The sequence below is a fragment of the Branchiostoma floridae genome, chromosome 4 (assembly GCF_000003815.2).
Source record: "Branchiostoma floridae strain S238N-H82 chromosome 4, Bfl_VNyyK, whole genome shotgun sequence".
Classification (NCBI taxonomy): domain Eukaryota; kingdom Metazoa; phylum Chordata; class Leptocardii; order Amphioxiformes; family Branchiostomatidae; genus Branchiostoma; species Branchiostoma floridae.
This window is the reverse complement of record NC_049982.1, coordinates 5698856-5716177: the sequence shown is the minus strand read 5'-3', so window position 1 is coordinate 5716177 and position 17322 is coordinate 5698856. Positions and strand designations below refer to the sequence as shown.

At 41.2% G+C, this 17322-nt stretch overlaps 1 protein-coding gene across 1 annotated transcript; it reads right to left on the bottom strand.

Annotated features, from left to right (window-relative positions):
* Window positions 1-207: 207 nt before the first annotated feature.
* Window positions 208-12197, bottom strand: LOC118413123 (fibrillin-1-like). The gene is made up of 20 exons (XM_035816301.1): window positions 12185-12197; window positions 11362-11484; window positions 10824-10946; window positions 9728-9850; window positions 9386-9511; window positions 8638-8760; window positions 7845-7967; window positions 7465-7587; window positions 6974-7096; window positions 6412-6534; window positions 5957-6079; window positions 5514-5636; window positions 5111-5230; window positions 4669-4791; window positions 2964-2988; window positions 2608-2792; window positions 1482-1652; window positions 771-1027; window positions 311-472; window positions 208-240 (listed from the first exon to the last, which is right to left on the bottom strand). Exons 1-20 carry the CDS (start codon window positions 12195-12197, stop codon window positions 208-210), a joined length of 2445 nt encoding a protein of 814 aa, XP_035672194.1.
* Window positions 12198-17322: the final 5125 nt, after the last annotated feature.

The window sequence follows — 17322 nt, the reverse complement described above, 5'->3', positions numbered from 1 at the left end:
AACAGGTAAGCGCACAGAAATCAAGCTCAAGCTAAAAAAACAAAGCTCAATCAAGGCACACAGTGTGCGGCATATGTGGTAATTTATGTGGCGTTCATTCAGCAAACGTTGGAGAGTTATAGCTAAAAAAATATGCTGTTGTTTGCAACTAATGTAAAAATGTTAATTAGTGTTGATTATCCGTGGCAGCAGTGGAGGAGCAGCAGGTTAAAAATCACTCGCATAGCCACAGCACAAGGCCTATAGAGAGGAACAGCGAAAGGTAGCAAAGCCTTAAATTGACCTTAAAATCGGTATCACCACTACTTACGGCTTTGTTGTTTATCGTGGATCCCACTGCCTCCACGGCAGTTGTCACGAGTGTACACGTGTCGGTACCGGGTAACTGCAGGGACGTGTTGAAGGCAGCGATGGTGCGCCTCAGATAGTCGTTATCCACGGTCAGAGTGGACCAGTCAGATCTCGGCAATACCTGAAAACATGTGTCTCTATTATTTTGTGACAAAATGACTTCTGCCATGTGGCGAAACAACTTGTGCCATGTGGTGAAATGACTTGTGCCATGTGGCGAAATAAGTTTTGCTATGTGGCGGAATATGTTGCGCCATGTTGCAAAACGACTTGCCATTTGGTGAAATAACTGTCGCGAACTGACAATGTAGCAAAACTACCTGTTGCCTCGTGAACACCTCTGGTAATTTTTGGTTTGAAAACTAAGAAACAGTATCCAGAGTTTTGAACATATCTACGATTTGACGTTGATGGTTTACCTGGGCAGCCAGGTGATATAATCTGTAATCCCCGGCGACGTCGATGATGCGAATGTCAACGTCCACCGTCCAGTTCTTCCCGGGATCGCCGACCCGGATGTAGATGGGCGGCGTCTCTGCGTCACTTCCGTGCATCAGGAGCGTGCTGTCCTCCCCGACCTGGGCGAAGAAGAAGTAGGAGAGGCTGCCGTTCCGCCCAGTGTTCTCGTCCACCCATCCGGTACACTCGATCGTGAACCGCGTCTGATAGGCGTAGCCTGTAGGAAATAGAGCTACCTTTACAAAGTAGAATGTCAACGTTATGATTTTAATTTCTATATCTGTATCCAAAATTAAGCAGTTACCAATAAGCTTTCGATCAGTCCTCTGATCCTTATCAAGTTGAAATGACCCAAAGCCTACGTCATACATTCAGACCGGAAGTGTGACGTCAGCAAAGGGTCAAAGGAGTTTGGAAGTCGGTGTCGGCCCCCGTCTCGTTAACAGTGTAGCCGAATCTGCAGCACTTTAATATATCTACGGGTTTGCAATGGCAAAACCTGTGTTATGAACTCATTTCTTGCACATACATCAGACAGATTGATGAGCCGATGAGCATAAGATGAGCTTAAAGCCAACTTCCTCCGACATATATACCAAAACCGGCTTCTATGTCCACAAACCTAATCACAAGACCACCAAGTTCAGCTTCTATGTGCGTAAGGTTCTGACCTGAAGCTGGACTGATCCGACAGGTGCCGTTCTCAGGAGGGCTGTTGGTCCTCAGCACCAGTTCTGCCCAGCCGTCTCCCACACCGGTAACGTTACCGTGCAGCCACACTCGGTACGTCTCCTTAGCGTCAAGACTCCCCTCCTTTACAGACAGGCTCACCGCACGTATGCCTGGATAACGCATTCAGTGTTGCTTAGCCATTTTCAAAACATATCAAAAACAAGTACATGTATCTAAAAATTATATAGTGAAATTCAATACGCCTAACATTTGGTCCATCATCAAACAGACTCGTCCCTAGCCTGTGTTCCCTCTAGGCAAGGGCATCAACACTGTAACGTTTATGTACAGATTTGTATATATCTTTGGATGCCACAACTCCCATAATGCAAAGATAGGCAAATATATCAAAGACTGCTTTGCTATTAGAAAGAGTAATGAAACTCATGTATAGCCCAACTCGATTGTAACACTATATCAAAGACATGTGTTAGCCCTTCTTGTTATGTTAATTAGGATATTAAGTCTTATTCTATACACCTATTTTGTACTTTGTGTAACAGTCGTTGCCATACATTGTACCATGTACAAATGTCGAGCAATAAAGTTCTTCTATGTACTCGTATATCGAATTAATTAAGTAAATGGGTTGTAATACAATCGTATGCTACTTTGACATTTAAGAAATCAGTAAACAGTGCGTCGACGACCGTCAAGACAACATATATGCTATCAATATCTGACATCTATAGTAAGTCATATGTTAAAACTAGCTGTTGTATCTGTCTCTAATGCTACGGTGCCATTTGCATCGTTGTCGGTGGCGGTGGGGATGCAGCACTGTTCGGGCTCAGGCTGTAGTCACAAATTTCTTCAGGTGGACTGTTGGATACCGCGGGGATACCTCTTGGCGTTTTCAGGATTAAGTCACTGTGCCTATTTATCGCCGGATCCCAATTAAAAAGATCCAGGGGCCCGACTAAGCCCCAATATAGCCGGTAGGCGCAGGGTATCCCAAAGCCATTTACGAGGCACGCAGGGGTTGCCTCCTAAGGATCTGAAAAACAGCCCGTAAACTACCCGGAGGGCCCCCTTTTATAAAAAAAATGGAACAGTAACATTTACCTGTCGTAGTGAGAGGAGGCAGGTCCACCTCCGTGAGAAGAGACCCGTTCCTGGAGTGCCAGCCATTGTCCCGGTACAGGTACCACGTGTAGGCGGGCCGTGTGCCCCTGGGGCAGTTGGTGCAGTTGGCCAGAAGACGGAGCGGTCTCGATGGGTTCACCAAATCGCCACAGTTAGTGTTGCACCTGAAAATATCATATATTCCAGAAGTTAAAGCATCACATGAAACTTCTGATGCTTTCCTACTGGGGTTCAAGACAATGCTTAAGATCGCACTGATAACAAACATATTGATATTGGACACCCATGACAATATTTATTAAAGGAAATGCTAGTAAAGAACTGTAGGCACTCACGTGATGGCCAATCGCATAGCATGGACTGGTTGAAAAGGAAATACATGTAGAATCAATATTTCTGTAATTGACTATTTGATGACAGAATTAACTATGATTATTACCTCCATGAAATGCAATGGAATGGAGGTTATATTTTACCCTGTGTTTGTGTGTGTGTGTGTGTGTCTGTCTGTCTGTGTGTGTGTAAACAAAATAACTCAAGAACGGTTGGGTGGATTGGTTTCATACTTGGTGTGTTGGTAGGGTGTGATGAAAGCTAGAAATGATTAGATTTTGGGCCCCCTAGCGGCTCCCCTTGGGACTGCAGCGCAACTTCCGATTTTGCTACTTTGGTGTTCTGAACATGCTATGGTCACGATTTTTGAGTATTAGATAGCTCTTGTGCTCAGGAAGAAGTGACATAAGTTTGGGCCCCCTAGCGTCTAGTTTTGGGATAGCAGGGGCATTTTTGTCAAAAACTTCTGAAGAGGATAACTCAAGAAGGGAACAGCGGATTTTCATGATTTTTGGTATGTAGGTACCTCAGACAATGTTGTACAAAATGAAATACTAATTATGCAAAATAGGAGCAACATTCAATCATAGCAGTTTGCTCTATGTGTCTCTTGTCTTGGACGTGATATGGTCTTGAAATTTGGGTGGTAGATAGCTTTTAGTGTCATGACAAAGTGAGGCAAATTTCAGCCCCCTAACATTTAATTTTGGGAACTGCAGGGGCGTTTTTGTCAAGACACTCTAAAGAGGATAACTGCAGAAAGGATTGACGGATTGGCATCATATTAGGCATGCGGGTACCTTAGGCAAAGGTGTTCATAATGATATACATGTTATGCAAGTGAGGACTTAATTTGCATAATTAATGAGGAAATTGTATAATTCTATTGTTTGCAATAACTGGACTTCAATAAATGTAACACATGTTAATTATGATAGGTGGAATATAAGCAGATACCAAATATGGTAATGAGGAACTTATTTGCATAATTTATGTAAAGTTGCAAAACCGCTTTATGATTAATAATGGGAATTCTATAATTGTGACATGTGTACGTTTGTCAATGATGAACAACACCATGCATAAATTATGTTAATGTCTTAGTCAATTGCATGAAATTTGCGAAAGCTCTAAATTTTCATGGAGGTATGAGGTCGCCGAACTCTAGTTGGACATTTGACAGTATGTATATACTGCCATGTTCCCCCCTTATGTTTCAATTGTTGGCAAAAAATTGGCCTTTCGTAATATCAATTCTGAGTTCGATCCCCGCCGTGCCCCCCGACGTTGTTCTCTTGGGAAAGGCATTTTACATCCCCTTCCTATGGCCTCACTACACCCAGGTGTAAAAATGGGTACTTGGCTTCGGTCGGGGAGGTAAAAGACTATCTTTACCTTCTGTCTGTACCGTGTATGCATGTGGCACTGTTAATATAAGTTACAAAACTTGAGTGCAGTGCCACATTGTCCTCGTTTGTCCAAGAGCAAAATAGAAAGAAAAAATTATTTAACGATACTAAAAAATGCAATCGGCGGAAATCCAAGGTGGCTTAAACGAAGTAAAGTTCTGATATTGTTTTTAGTAACATGGCATGCTGTATGTTTTCTACTTCTAACCATCATCACTTGAGCACGCGTAAAGACGTAAAGACTTCTGATCTAATCTACAGGACATGTTGATATCACGTCCGATCATGACATGCTTACATTCGCAGTAGGTCCCGTTGCCTCTGTAGTTCACCCTGCACACGCAGTGGTATGATCCTGGTCTGTTCAAACAGTCAGCCTCCAGGTGGCAGTCGTGCGACCCTGTGTCACACTCGTTTATGTCTTGTAACAAAACAAGCAAAAACACACATGTGAGTGCATAGTACTTCTACGCAATGCTATTAGCAATTCTCTTCAGTGATCGTCATGTTTTATTAATTCATCTGGCCTCTGTTAGATTTTTCGTGTAATATTGGACGAATGCTTCTTTCTTGCTTAAGTTTGAAACTCGTAACTGACAAATCTATTTACTTTTTTTGTTTGTCTGTACTTTCAGCCAAAGTCACCCAACTAGCCATTGGCTTTTGTTCAGGGCTAACGTTGGGAGGGAAACACGCGATTATTTTACATTCAATTTATAGAAACATCAGGCTTTACTCACCATCACAGAGTAGACCGTTGCCGACATATCCCGTCTGACAGGAACAGTTGTAAGTCCCGGGAAGATTCGTGCATATGGCGTTCCTGTGGCAGTCGTGGGCCGCTGCACATTCGTCTATATCTGAGAAAACGTATTGGCAACATCCAAAAAAGGTAGTTTGAGTCTTAATTTATTCCGCATTACATTTTAAACTACAATTAATATCCATATTACAGTTATACATCCCCTGCCTTTTGTAACTAGAATCACTTTTTGCTTGCCATCCAGTGACCTAACTCATTTTGCCGTCACTCCTAACGTGGCAAAACAACAATACAGCACTAGATATCGCTTCGTTGATCATCTAGTATGTAAGAAATAATGATGACCAGAGATGTAGAGTTGACAATAATGTTGATCCTACCTGAGCAGTGCGTGCCGTTCCCGCGGTATCCCATGTGACATGCGCAGGAGAAGGACCCAGGCAGATCCGTACAGTCGGCGTTGACGTCACAGCTGTGTACTTGCTCCTGGCATTCATCGATGTCTGCAAGACATACAATTAATTCAGGGTGGACAAAAAAAGAGTCAAATGCAACCATATTCGTCAAGTCACGTCAATAAAATCTAATGTTGTCAGAAAATATTGGTGTTGGATTATTCCTGTTACAAACATATACAAAAGAGGTGTGAAAGAATCACTTTCTTCTGATGCACAACTTCTTATCATTTACCTACAGAAGAAATAATCTAAGAGTACTGCACACCAAATTTAGCTTTAATCATATTCTTGAACATAGAATATTTATTGAACATTATTATTTATAATTACGCGCATTGTTTTTCATGTGCAAACACCATACTTACTCGTACAGGTGACGCCATCCCCTCGGTAACCATGGAAACATGTACAGTAGAACGATCCAGGCGTGTTAGTACACGACGCGAACAGATGACAGTCGTTTGCACCTAGAGAACACTCATCTACGTCTAAATCGCAACAAAAAGTAAGACTCGTTTTATTGGCTGTGTAAAAAAAATATCATTCTTTGTTAAGGTTGGTCTCTGCCTCAAAAAGCTCACATGAAACTTAAGTTCAGATCCTAAAGTACCATAACATATATTCAAAATCTATTGGCTACCGAAGGCCAATGCACACTACTTTGCCGGCTACACTCCTTGGACAGCGTATCTTATACTACCATAGGATCTTCTTGGATATTAGGCTTAATTGACATAATCATAAAGTAAGTAACTTGATCATGCGTTCTACTTCAACTTAGGAAAGAAGTAGACGGGTGGCTATTCAGTTTATGATGTACCTTGACAATGAGTCCCGTTACCAGAGTACCCGGTGTTACAAGAGCAGTGGTAGGACCCGGGGCTGTTGTGACATGTGGCGTTCTGGTGGCAGTCGTCTGTCTCTTCAGTACACTCGTCACGATCTAATATAATATGTAAAAAGCAGTGAGTACTGTAAATTCGTCTTCCATGTAGTTCTACATCTTTTAAGACAATGGAATTTCATGTTTCATATGCACAGTTTGGAAAATTATTTCAGTTCCTCATGGCGTTAGATGGACATTTACAAATGATCGCAGCTGAAGTTTAGATATCCAAGAAATAAGACGCGCAAAGTAACAGGTACTTATTGACAACTAACTGGATAAAATTTTGTAACCGTTCAGATGTTTCAGGCAGCATCGCTGTCTTTCGTCCGTGGCCTGCATCGATCCATTTTTACACATGATGAATTTGTCGCAAATATAGTGTCTACTTCTAGTTAAAAAAAGGTTATGGTTTGGAGACACATGGGTTAGCATCAGGTACTTGATGTGATTGGTTGTAATCTTCAACAATGTAAGATTATAAGTGATACCTTACCTCTACAGAGGGTGCCGTTTCCGGTGTAGCCAGTGTTGCAGTCACAGTGGTACGACCCGTCCACGTTGGTACAGGTAGCATGTACGTCACAGCCATCCGTACCCAACAGGCATTCGTTGATATCTGGAGTGGTATGCAAATGACAGGCATGATGGTTATTGAAATGCAGACAACGACAGATGCATTTTTGTTTTAGGGTCGTCGCACGATTCTAAAGCCGCATAATTGTCGAGTAGGCAATGGCAGAACCAACCTCCAGCAAGAATCTGGAGACAGCCTTTATCCGTAACAATATTAATACAAAAATCAAGAATAGCTCAGACTGCGACCGTAAGCCAACCATACGACGTATGGGACCGGACCTTTAATCTACACGCTGTTTCAAGTTTGTTTAGCTATTGGCGTGTTAGAAACAGTTTCTTTGTAGTATGATACGTTTACTTTATTTAGAATGTGTTGAGAAGTCTTAAACATCCAGGCCATAACATCACCTCGGCAGTGTGTCCCGTTTCCGCGGAAGCCGTCAGCGCACACGCAGTAGAACGAACCATCTGTGTTCGTACACGTGGCGTTCTGGTGACAGTCGTGAGTGTCGTCAAGGCATTCGTTGATGTCTGAAACAAATTAAAAATGTATCCTATTTGGTTAAGACTTACAAGACGCCAAAGGTATTATCGTCCCTATTCTTTGCAATATACAGGCTTTCTTTCGTTCTAAAAACTTCAATTAATTCCATCGTGCCATCAGCAATTGTACACACATTGTACGTTTCCTAGAATAACAATGCTATACTATATATATACTGCAACATATGAATCAAATACCTGACAAAGTAGTCTAAGCCATCATTCACATACAACACATGACTTACCCTCGCAAACAACGCCATCTCCGCGGTAACCATGGTGACAGGTACAGAAGAAGGATTCGGGCAAGTCGTGACAGTCCGCGTGCTGGGCACAGTTGTGGACGCCTGCTGCGCACTCATCCAACGCTAAGGGGCGTGGCAAAAGTGCACATTGCATCAAAAGATACATGTACTAAATTTAAACGTGGCAAATATCTGTAATGTAGCCAGATGTGATTTAGTACCGTTAGATTCGATGTGCTGCACTGAAAGTGAAACGTTAATTCTTCGCTTTATTGATTGATTGATTGATTGATTGATTGATTGATTGATTGATTGATTGATTGATTGATTGATACAGAAGTAGTAAAAAGCATGGCCTGAAGCTAGGAAGTTGACGTTACAAAAGAAAGACACATGAATTATGCTTGGGACATGCTTTTATGTTGGGATATGACTTCACATTTGCTACAACAGCTAATAAGTGATTATGTTTTTAAACCCATCAAAACAGAGAGAAGTGGTGAGTGAAAGAAGGCTTGGGTGGCTAGGACAGGTCCTAAGAATTGGAGAGAACAGAACAGCGAAGATCATAAAAAAAGAGCAGAGGATAAAAAGACTCACATAGAGGTCAAACGTGAAAAAAAAACTAGAACCCTCTGGAAACTCCTGGTATAAAGCCAAAGGAGAAGCTGAGAACCGTGCAAGATGGACTAAGACTAGCGATGGAGGAACTAACATGCTAAGGTAAGGTTCTTAAATCATTTAGATTTAAGAGATAAGACTAACTAACGATGCCAAGAACAGGTGCACGTACGTCCACAGGCGGTCCCGTTCCCAGTGTACCCGGTGTTACAGGTGCAGATGTAGGACCCCGCCATGTTGGTGCAGGTGGCGTTATGATGGCAGCCGTCGATACCCGAGATGCACTCGTCTATGTCTGCAAGAACAGGAATCGAAGATGTTATACATGCCCGATATAATGGACACCAAAGCAACGGGAATTGTATTTGGACACCCAATGTATACGTTTAATAACTATCCTGTTTTGAAATTGTGCCTTGAAAGGTGACCGTACCTTTTGTACAAATACGAAATGTACCACAGATGGGGCCAATCATGACATAGCTGTCGTTAGCAAAGTTGTATTTTTCTGAACTGTCGCAACTAAACTGTACAGTCGATTTTACATTGTAGGATAATTTTGTCACTTTTCATGATTGTTTATAACGTAAACTTAAAAGTTTACTTTATAAACAATCATGTAGTGCAATAATGATATAGAAATATATCCACGGTGGAGAGGTCACCGAGAAATTAAAACCACCGCGAACATATCTAAACATAAAAAAAGATAATCAATTTTGTACAGTATTCGTCTTACCAGTCTCTACCAGACTGACTTCGCTGGCTATCATAGGAAGAATAATTTGCCGTGGGAGTTCTGCTACATTACCTACAAGAAGAGTTGGCCGTAGGGTAAACATGAATCTTAGCGTGGACTGACTCCTGCGACTCCTGATTCCCATACTCCCATATGAAGGCCTGGTGGAGGTTAGTCTTACCGTAACAGACTCGGCCGTCGCCACAATATCCGGACCTGCAGTGACACCGGAATCCGCCAGGGCTGTTCTCGCACAGCCCAAGGTACGGATGACAGTCGTGGATGTCTTCAACGCACTCATTGACATCTAGGCATGGGGAAACATTAATGGCAATGGAGTTATAATGGAACCTGTTAATTAGGTCACGTGCCTGCGCGAGTTTACGTTTCGACGTGATTGTTCCTCATTGATCCTGAAGAAGGCAACAGTAATCGTTAAAAATTGGATCCGTGTATACCTTTGTGTTGGAAGAAAGTTTAGCATTGTACTAAAACAAGCTTGTTGTTATATTTTCCGGCCTACCTACACACGTCGTCCCATCACCCCGGTAACCTGCCACGCATGCGCACTGGAACGAGCCTACAGTGTTGAGGCAGTCTGCATGGACGTCACAGTCATTGTTGTTTGTGATGCATTCGTCCTCATCTGAAATACATCGAGACAAATAATAACGTTTATGTGTGAGCTACGTATGCAGAAAGTCTAACAAAAGACCAATCAAAATTGACAAAATGTCCTTAAAATACCCGTCAGGTAAATTTGCGCTTTGGCTCAAAGAATATTACAAAATCCCTCATACAAAAGCTATTCACATGAGTTTACCCCCCTTAGATTTAGCTCCCTTTAACTACCCTGATAGATTTAAAGCTATTCCCGGGCGATGAATCATAGTTATCCGACATATGAAAGCCATTTCCAACTACAACAGAACGTTTTGTATCTCCAATGACGTTTCCCAAATGCAGAGGTTATTGTACTGAACAATGACAGACGCCGGATATTGAAATTGCACGCTAGCAAGTCCGTCCGTTACGCACGGAAATAGTACCTATACAAAATTTCACAATAGCTGTGAGACTCAATACATCGAAGAATGATAGCATTGTCAGTGACTTCGTCCTGCTGGATTTTGAACATGGTAAGTTTTTGCTATTGACCTACCTACGCAGTTCACACCATCTCCAGTGTACCCAACGTTACATGAACAACTGAAGCTCCCCACAGTGTTGTTGCACGTCGCTAAAGAATGGCAGTTGTGTCCTCCAGTCGAACACTCATCGGTGTCTAGTTTTTAAAAATGTACCCTTTTACTATACATATATATGTATCAATTGTGGTTTTCTTGTATTTTCCACTCATATCTAATAATCATTCAGATGGAAAGGACTACATATATCGTAATAGTGCTCTTATAATTGTTAACATTAACAATTTTTTCAGCATAAGTAGGGGTCACAATCATTAACAACAGAAGACCAGCGTGAAATATTCAACTTAATTTACAGATCAAACACTAGAAATTCAACATATAATTTCTATGAATTCATAAAGAAAATGGTGATATGTATACATATAAAAATATACTCTAAAAGTATACATGTTTGTAAGAACTTCGCACCAGTGCATGTCTTGCCGTCGCCTTGGTAACCACCAACACAACGGCAGTCAAATGAGCCAATAGTGTTCGCACAGTTGGCGTTGACGTCACAATCATGGCTCCCGGTACTACATTCATCCACGTCTGAGGAAAAAGGTGAAACGCTCAACAATTCACAACCGAGTCATCATTCGCAACCAAATAGACCCGACTACGTATATATACTTATATGTAATTTCTATGATTATGTTGCACCATTCTGGCCTGGGTAAGATATTTTGTGTAAGAGAGTCATCTCTGAAGTTTCACAAAGTTTAACTCCTGTGATTGACAGATTATCCTTTCCAAACTGTTCAATGCTTGCACAATACGGGAGTTAGTTCCCCTGTAGCGATTGAAGCACCCTTATGTAGAAATAAATGTAACTTTGTAAATGGGCTAAAATACCATGGCTTGCTTTGAAGACTGATTGCACGCAAATAGACAGTGCTAGTGAGCGCCACTAGTAACAGAATCTTTTACTACGGGATTGTCATTTATGTTTTTGCTATTGACCTACCTACGCAGCTCACACCATCTCCAGTGTACCCAGCGTTGCAGGCACAACTAAAGCTCCCCACAGTGTTGTTACACGTGGCTAAAGAATGGCAGTTGTGTCCTCCAGTCGAACATTCATCGGTGTCTGTTGGAAAAAAATGTACCCTGTTACTATATATATACATCATTTGTGGTATTTTGCACTCATAGAAAATGTGTATCTAATGACAGTTATTCAGATGGAAAGGAAGACTTTGCTTATATTGTAATAGCTCCCTTATCATTGTAACATTTAATGTCACATTTCTTTATAAACATTTACAATTTTTTTTCAATCGGCATGAAGAGAGGTCACAATCACTAACAACAGAAGACCACCGTTAAATAAGCAACTACGTTACAGATCAAAACACTATTAATGCAATATAACATAATGAAAATGGTTATATGTATGCATATAAAAAGATATTCTACCAGTACAAACAATCTTAATTGACACGACAGAAAGTACACGTCAGTCACTTTTATATGGTCAAATATAAGCTACAAAAAAGGTGAATACAGAATAAATCTTAAAAGTCTGCTATGTAAACTAAACAATATAGGATAATTAGAAAACCTACATACAATCAGGTGGTGCTAAACACGAGTGTCCCTATATATATTATAGTATACATGTTTATTAGAACTTCGCACCAGAGCATGTCTTTCCGTCGCCTTGGTAACCAACGACACAATAACAGTCAAAGGAGCCAATAGTGTTCGTGCAATTGGCATTGACGTCACAATCATGGCTCCCGGCCGTACATTCATGCACGTCTGAAAGGGAAAAAAGGCAAACTTACATCCATGAGTCATCATTCGCAACCAAATACATTTGGTTATGTATGATAAAATGTTAAAATAACCGTTAGATTTGATACGGGGAATGATTGGTCTTTCGATGTCAGAGCATCCCTATGGATTTTGAACACAGTAAAGTTTGTAATGTAGACCTACCAACGCAGCTCACACCATCGCCAGTGTACCCAACGTTGCAGGCACAACTGAAGCTCCCCACAGTGTTGTTACACGTGGCTAAAGAATGGCAGTTGTGTCCCCCGATAGAACATTCTTCGGTGTCTGGTTTAGAAAAATGTACCCTGTTACTATATATATACATCATTTGTGGTTTTCTTGTATTGTGCACTTATATCTAATGACGGTTATTCAGATGGTAAGGACGATTCTACATATATCGTAATAGCGCTCTTATTATTCTAAACATTAACATTTCTTCAGCATAAGTAGGGGTCACAATCATTAACGACAGAAGACCAGCGTGAAATATGCAACTTAAGTTACAGATCAAACACTAGAAATGCAATACATAACATAAAGAAAATGGTGAGATACATGCATGTAAAAAGATACTCTAATAGTGCACATGTTTGTAAGAACTTCGCACCAGCGCATGTCTTGCCGTCGCCTTGGTAACCACCAACACAACGGCAGTCAAATGAGCCAATAGTGTTCGTACAGTTGGCGTTGACGTCACAATCATGGCTCCCGGTAGTACATTCATCCACGTCTGAGGAAAAAAGGGAAACGCTCAACAATTCACGATCGAGTCATCATTCGCAACCAAAAAGACCCGGCTATGTATATATACATAGATGTAATTTCTATGATTATGTTGCACCATTCTGGTCTGGATAAGATATTTTGTGTAAGAGAGACGTCTCTGAAGCTGATTAGTTTAACAAAGTTTAATTCCTGTGATTGACAGACTATCCTTTCCAGCCTGCTTAATGTTAGTGCCCTGTAGCGATTGAAGCACCCTTATAGAGAAATAAAGCTATCTTTCTAAATGGGTTAAAATACTATGATTTGCTTTGAAGACTGATTGCACGCAAATAGATAGTTCCAGTGAGCGCTAACAGAATCTTTTACTACGGGATTGTGATTTATGCTTGTGCTGTAGACCTACCTACGCAGCTCACACCATCTCCAGTGTACCCAACGTTACATGTACAATTGAAGCTCCCCACAGTGTTGCTGCACGTGGCTAAGGAATGGCAGTTGTGTCCTCCAGTCGAACATTCATCGGTGTCTAGCAAAGGAAAAGACAGCCTGTTACTATTGACAAAACCCCATTCTACATGCTGTATCATAAGGATTTTTTTACATTTTCTTACGTTGTTACTCATATCAAATACCAGGTGATATGATGATACGTCAGATGAAAAGGACGGTGTTACGTCTGTTGGTACATGAACAACAGGAGACGCTCAGTATCACCCAAAGTAAAATATGCAACATATGTTACAAATTAAAACGTTGAAAATGCAATATATCCCCAAGAAAATGGTGATGTGTATATGTATATGCATAAAATAAGATACTGGAACAGTATACAATATCACCTGACACGGGAGGATCAAAAGTCTAAGGATGTAATAAGTATGCGTGTCTATCAGAATCTCCTACCAGAACATGTCTTTCCGTCGCCTTGGTAACCAACAACACAACGGCAGTCAAACGAGCCAATAGTGTTCGTACAGTTGGCGTTGACGTCACAATCATGGCTTCCTGTCGTACATTCATCCACGTCTGGAAACAAAAGAAAAAACATACAAACGCCCCACAATCCTACATACACAAGCCATCATTTACAAACAAATATATCCTGTTATATGTGAATATATGCTTATGGTTATATTGTGCCATCCTAGTTTTTGGTAAGATACATTTTTGTAAGAGACAAAACTTCAAAACCTATTTATTTCACACAGGTGACTATCTGTACCATCATTTCCTAAAGTATGCATGATGGTACAATCATCATCATCTGGCACAATGCAAGAACTTGTAAAACCCCTCGGTGTGAAGGAAGCACCTGATGAGGGTAACTTTTGAAAGAAATTGGCTCCAATGGAGGGATGGTTCCTCTTACCGCATGGCACGCAGATAGATACTGCTGGTACTTCCGTTGGAAATGGCTTCATTGTCAGTGTAATTGCCATACTTAGTGGCATGAATGTACCGCTTATCCTATTCATCGGGCCATACTTAAATGTGATCAGAATACGGTGCCCTTGTACGCGAGGATGTGACAATGGGCATGTGGTAGCCTATCTGGCACATTGTTGATGTATTGATCATCGCACGCACTTCGGATGATGTTAAATAGTGTGGTTTTGTTATATAATGGCAAGGTAATGGAATGCAACAATAATAATATTACTAATAGTATACACCATATGGCTTTGGAGTGTGTGAGAGTATTGGAGTGTTTAGAGAGAGATGTTGATCGCGGTAAGCATAGTAAAATGCTTGCGCACGCAAAGATAGAGAAGCGGCCGGAAAATAACAGATGACTTGTTACATGTCTATAGCTAATGTGACTGTCACGATACTGGCATGCAATAGTGGTGAAGTATCATTTTGAATGTCCCGAAATACAACATTCAAGGACAGAATCTTAGTACAATGCGTGCGCACGCCAGCATGCAGAAATAGACTTACCTCCACAGAAGACTCCACTGCCTTGGTATCCGACATTGCACGCACACGAGAAGCTGCCGACATTGTTGTTGCAGGTGGCCTCGCTGTGGCAGTTATGCAACGTCTCAGAGCATTCATCAATGTCTGGCGTATACAGGAGAAGATCATTGTCAAACGCTTCTCATTTTGTCTACACCATTGTGTCAAATATATATATAATAATATATATATCTTTAATACTCTATATGGTGCGTGTATTATAAACTATTTCAGTAGTGTTGATCCAAGCAAAAAGATACACAAGGTAGCAGTTATTCAAGCAAGTGTTGGAAATTTCCAAATCATATTCAGAAAAGGTTGCATATTACAGTAGGCTGCGTATTTCATTTCAAGCTTACATTGCTGGTATCAACTAGATACATGTAGAAGCCATTACTCGAAAAGTACCTACCGAAACTCGAAAATAAAGAGAACTTGCCAAATTGGTGACAGTCTAATACACGAATAGAGCCTTATCTGTGATACATTGTTACTCACCGTTATTATAGCTACACTTCGTGACTAATGGAAAGTAAGGACTCCCATTTACTGCATTAGCATGGCTGTTCAATTTCAAACAGAACTAACAAACGTTTTAAGTATTAACTACAGCTCCTTTTCCGTTTACCAAGACAGTTGAATTTAGTACAACACACCCAGGAATGACTTTTACAAGAATGATCGTGTTACTAGTTAATGATCGTGTGACAATGGTTCGATGTCGATGATTGACAATCGGGCCCCAATGAGATAATTTCCAGTTTACCTTCGCATCCTCCAGTAGTCGCCCTTCTGTACCCGGCAGGGCACTTCACGTCCACCGTCCACAGCTGTGCCCCCACCCCCTGGTGCTGGATCCCAGCCCACGGGGGGCCCTCCCCGGGGCAGGTGTGGTTCCCAGTCACGACCCCCCTGTCCATGAGCACATGGTGAGTGTACCCCGGGGAGAGGGTGCCCCCCGGGGTGCGGAACTGCAGCACGGTGCCGTTGACGATGGAGACCGAGGAGGAGTTGAAGGCGTTCACGGCGTACACTTCGCTGCTGTCAATCATCACTCTGATGAAGGCGTTGGACACCGCTCTGAAGATCTGTATCGTACCGGGTGGGGAAAAGGACATCACGAAATAGTTTTCTTTTTCGTTGAATTGCCAAGTTCGAATTCATTTTAAGTTCATTGCACCACTCTGACAGAGGCGCCCGGTGATTTCTATTACCCCACGTCGGGAGTGGAGTACGACATAGCAAGCATGCAAAGTACCTGTCATACATCTGATCATTCTACAGAATAATGACATCGGTGAACATTAACCCTCAAACCACCGTATCTTTTTTGTGACGTAGATTACCGTATGGGGTCAAAACTGACCCCAAAACGTTTTGTACAATTACAGTTTTTTGTGTGACTCTTTTTGTGATTTGTATATATGTAGAGTTTCATTGATCTATGTGGAACAGTCTGACTTGATTAGGTGAGAATACTTCTAGCTCATTATCATAATTTATGCAAAAGATCTTGAGGACCACATTTTGCACCAACGCTATTCAGACCGGGAAGGAGGCTTTTGATGCCTGTACCAACTTCAATGCCATATAGCGCCCAAATGGCTTATGCTAGGGCCACCAAACTTGGTAACTTTTTAGAAAATGTTGATAGCAAACATTTTCAGTGAACAAAGTATATTCATCATTTTTCATGGTGCCATGGCAATTCTGACAGACATATTTATTACGAAATTTTCTAATTTTGTATAAAACATTTAAGTTTTAAGGTTTTCTTGGCAAATGACAGTTGCTTATCGCATCTTATAAAATTCAACGTAAATTTCATGACTCAATATTCATAATTTATGCTAATTTGATGACGTCATCAGTCAAAATCCAAGATGGCGGCCGATATTACCTAGATGACGTCATAATGTCGTCATATTACATGATAATGGCACGAAATTTGTTACAATAATTTTGGCTTGCATGTACATCATTCTCTGAAAATTTCGTGATCCTACAATAAGTAGTTTAGGTGTGGGTCACAAAAGTTCGTTTAAAAAATGCTGGGGTCAGTTTTGACCCCCCTGGACCATGCGTAAACTTTCTAGGATAACTTTATCAACAATGAGCCAACCTCGGTAAAAACGTATAAGAAGTTATAGGACATATATACAAACAAACTCCTGGAAGGAAATTTGTTTTCAATCAGAAATGCCATAATGGCACGCATTGGTATACGCCTGGGGTCAGTTTTGACCCCATACGGTGGTTTGAGGGTTAAGGGCACAATATTCAGTTAGGTTAGGCTACGAGATGTGACTTTGACTCTTAAAGCTTGTACTTGGTGCCATAGAAGTAATACATGTATTACACATCAACAATGCCTAGAAACCACATCTACTGGTCCTTACCTCTGAGTTAAAACTGATAGTCCAGTCTATAGCTCCTGCGTCGACCTCTCCGGTTGGTT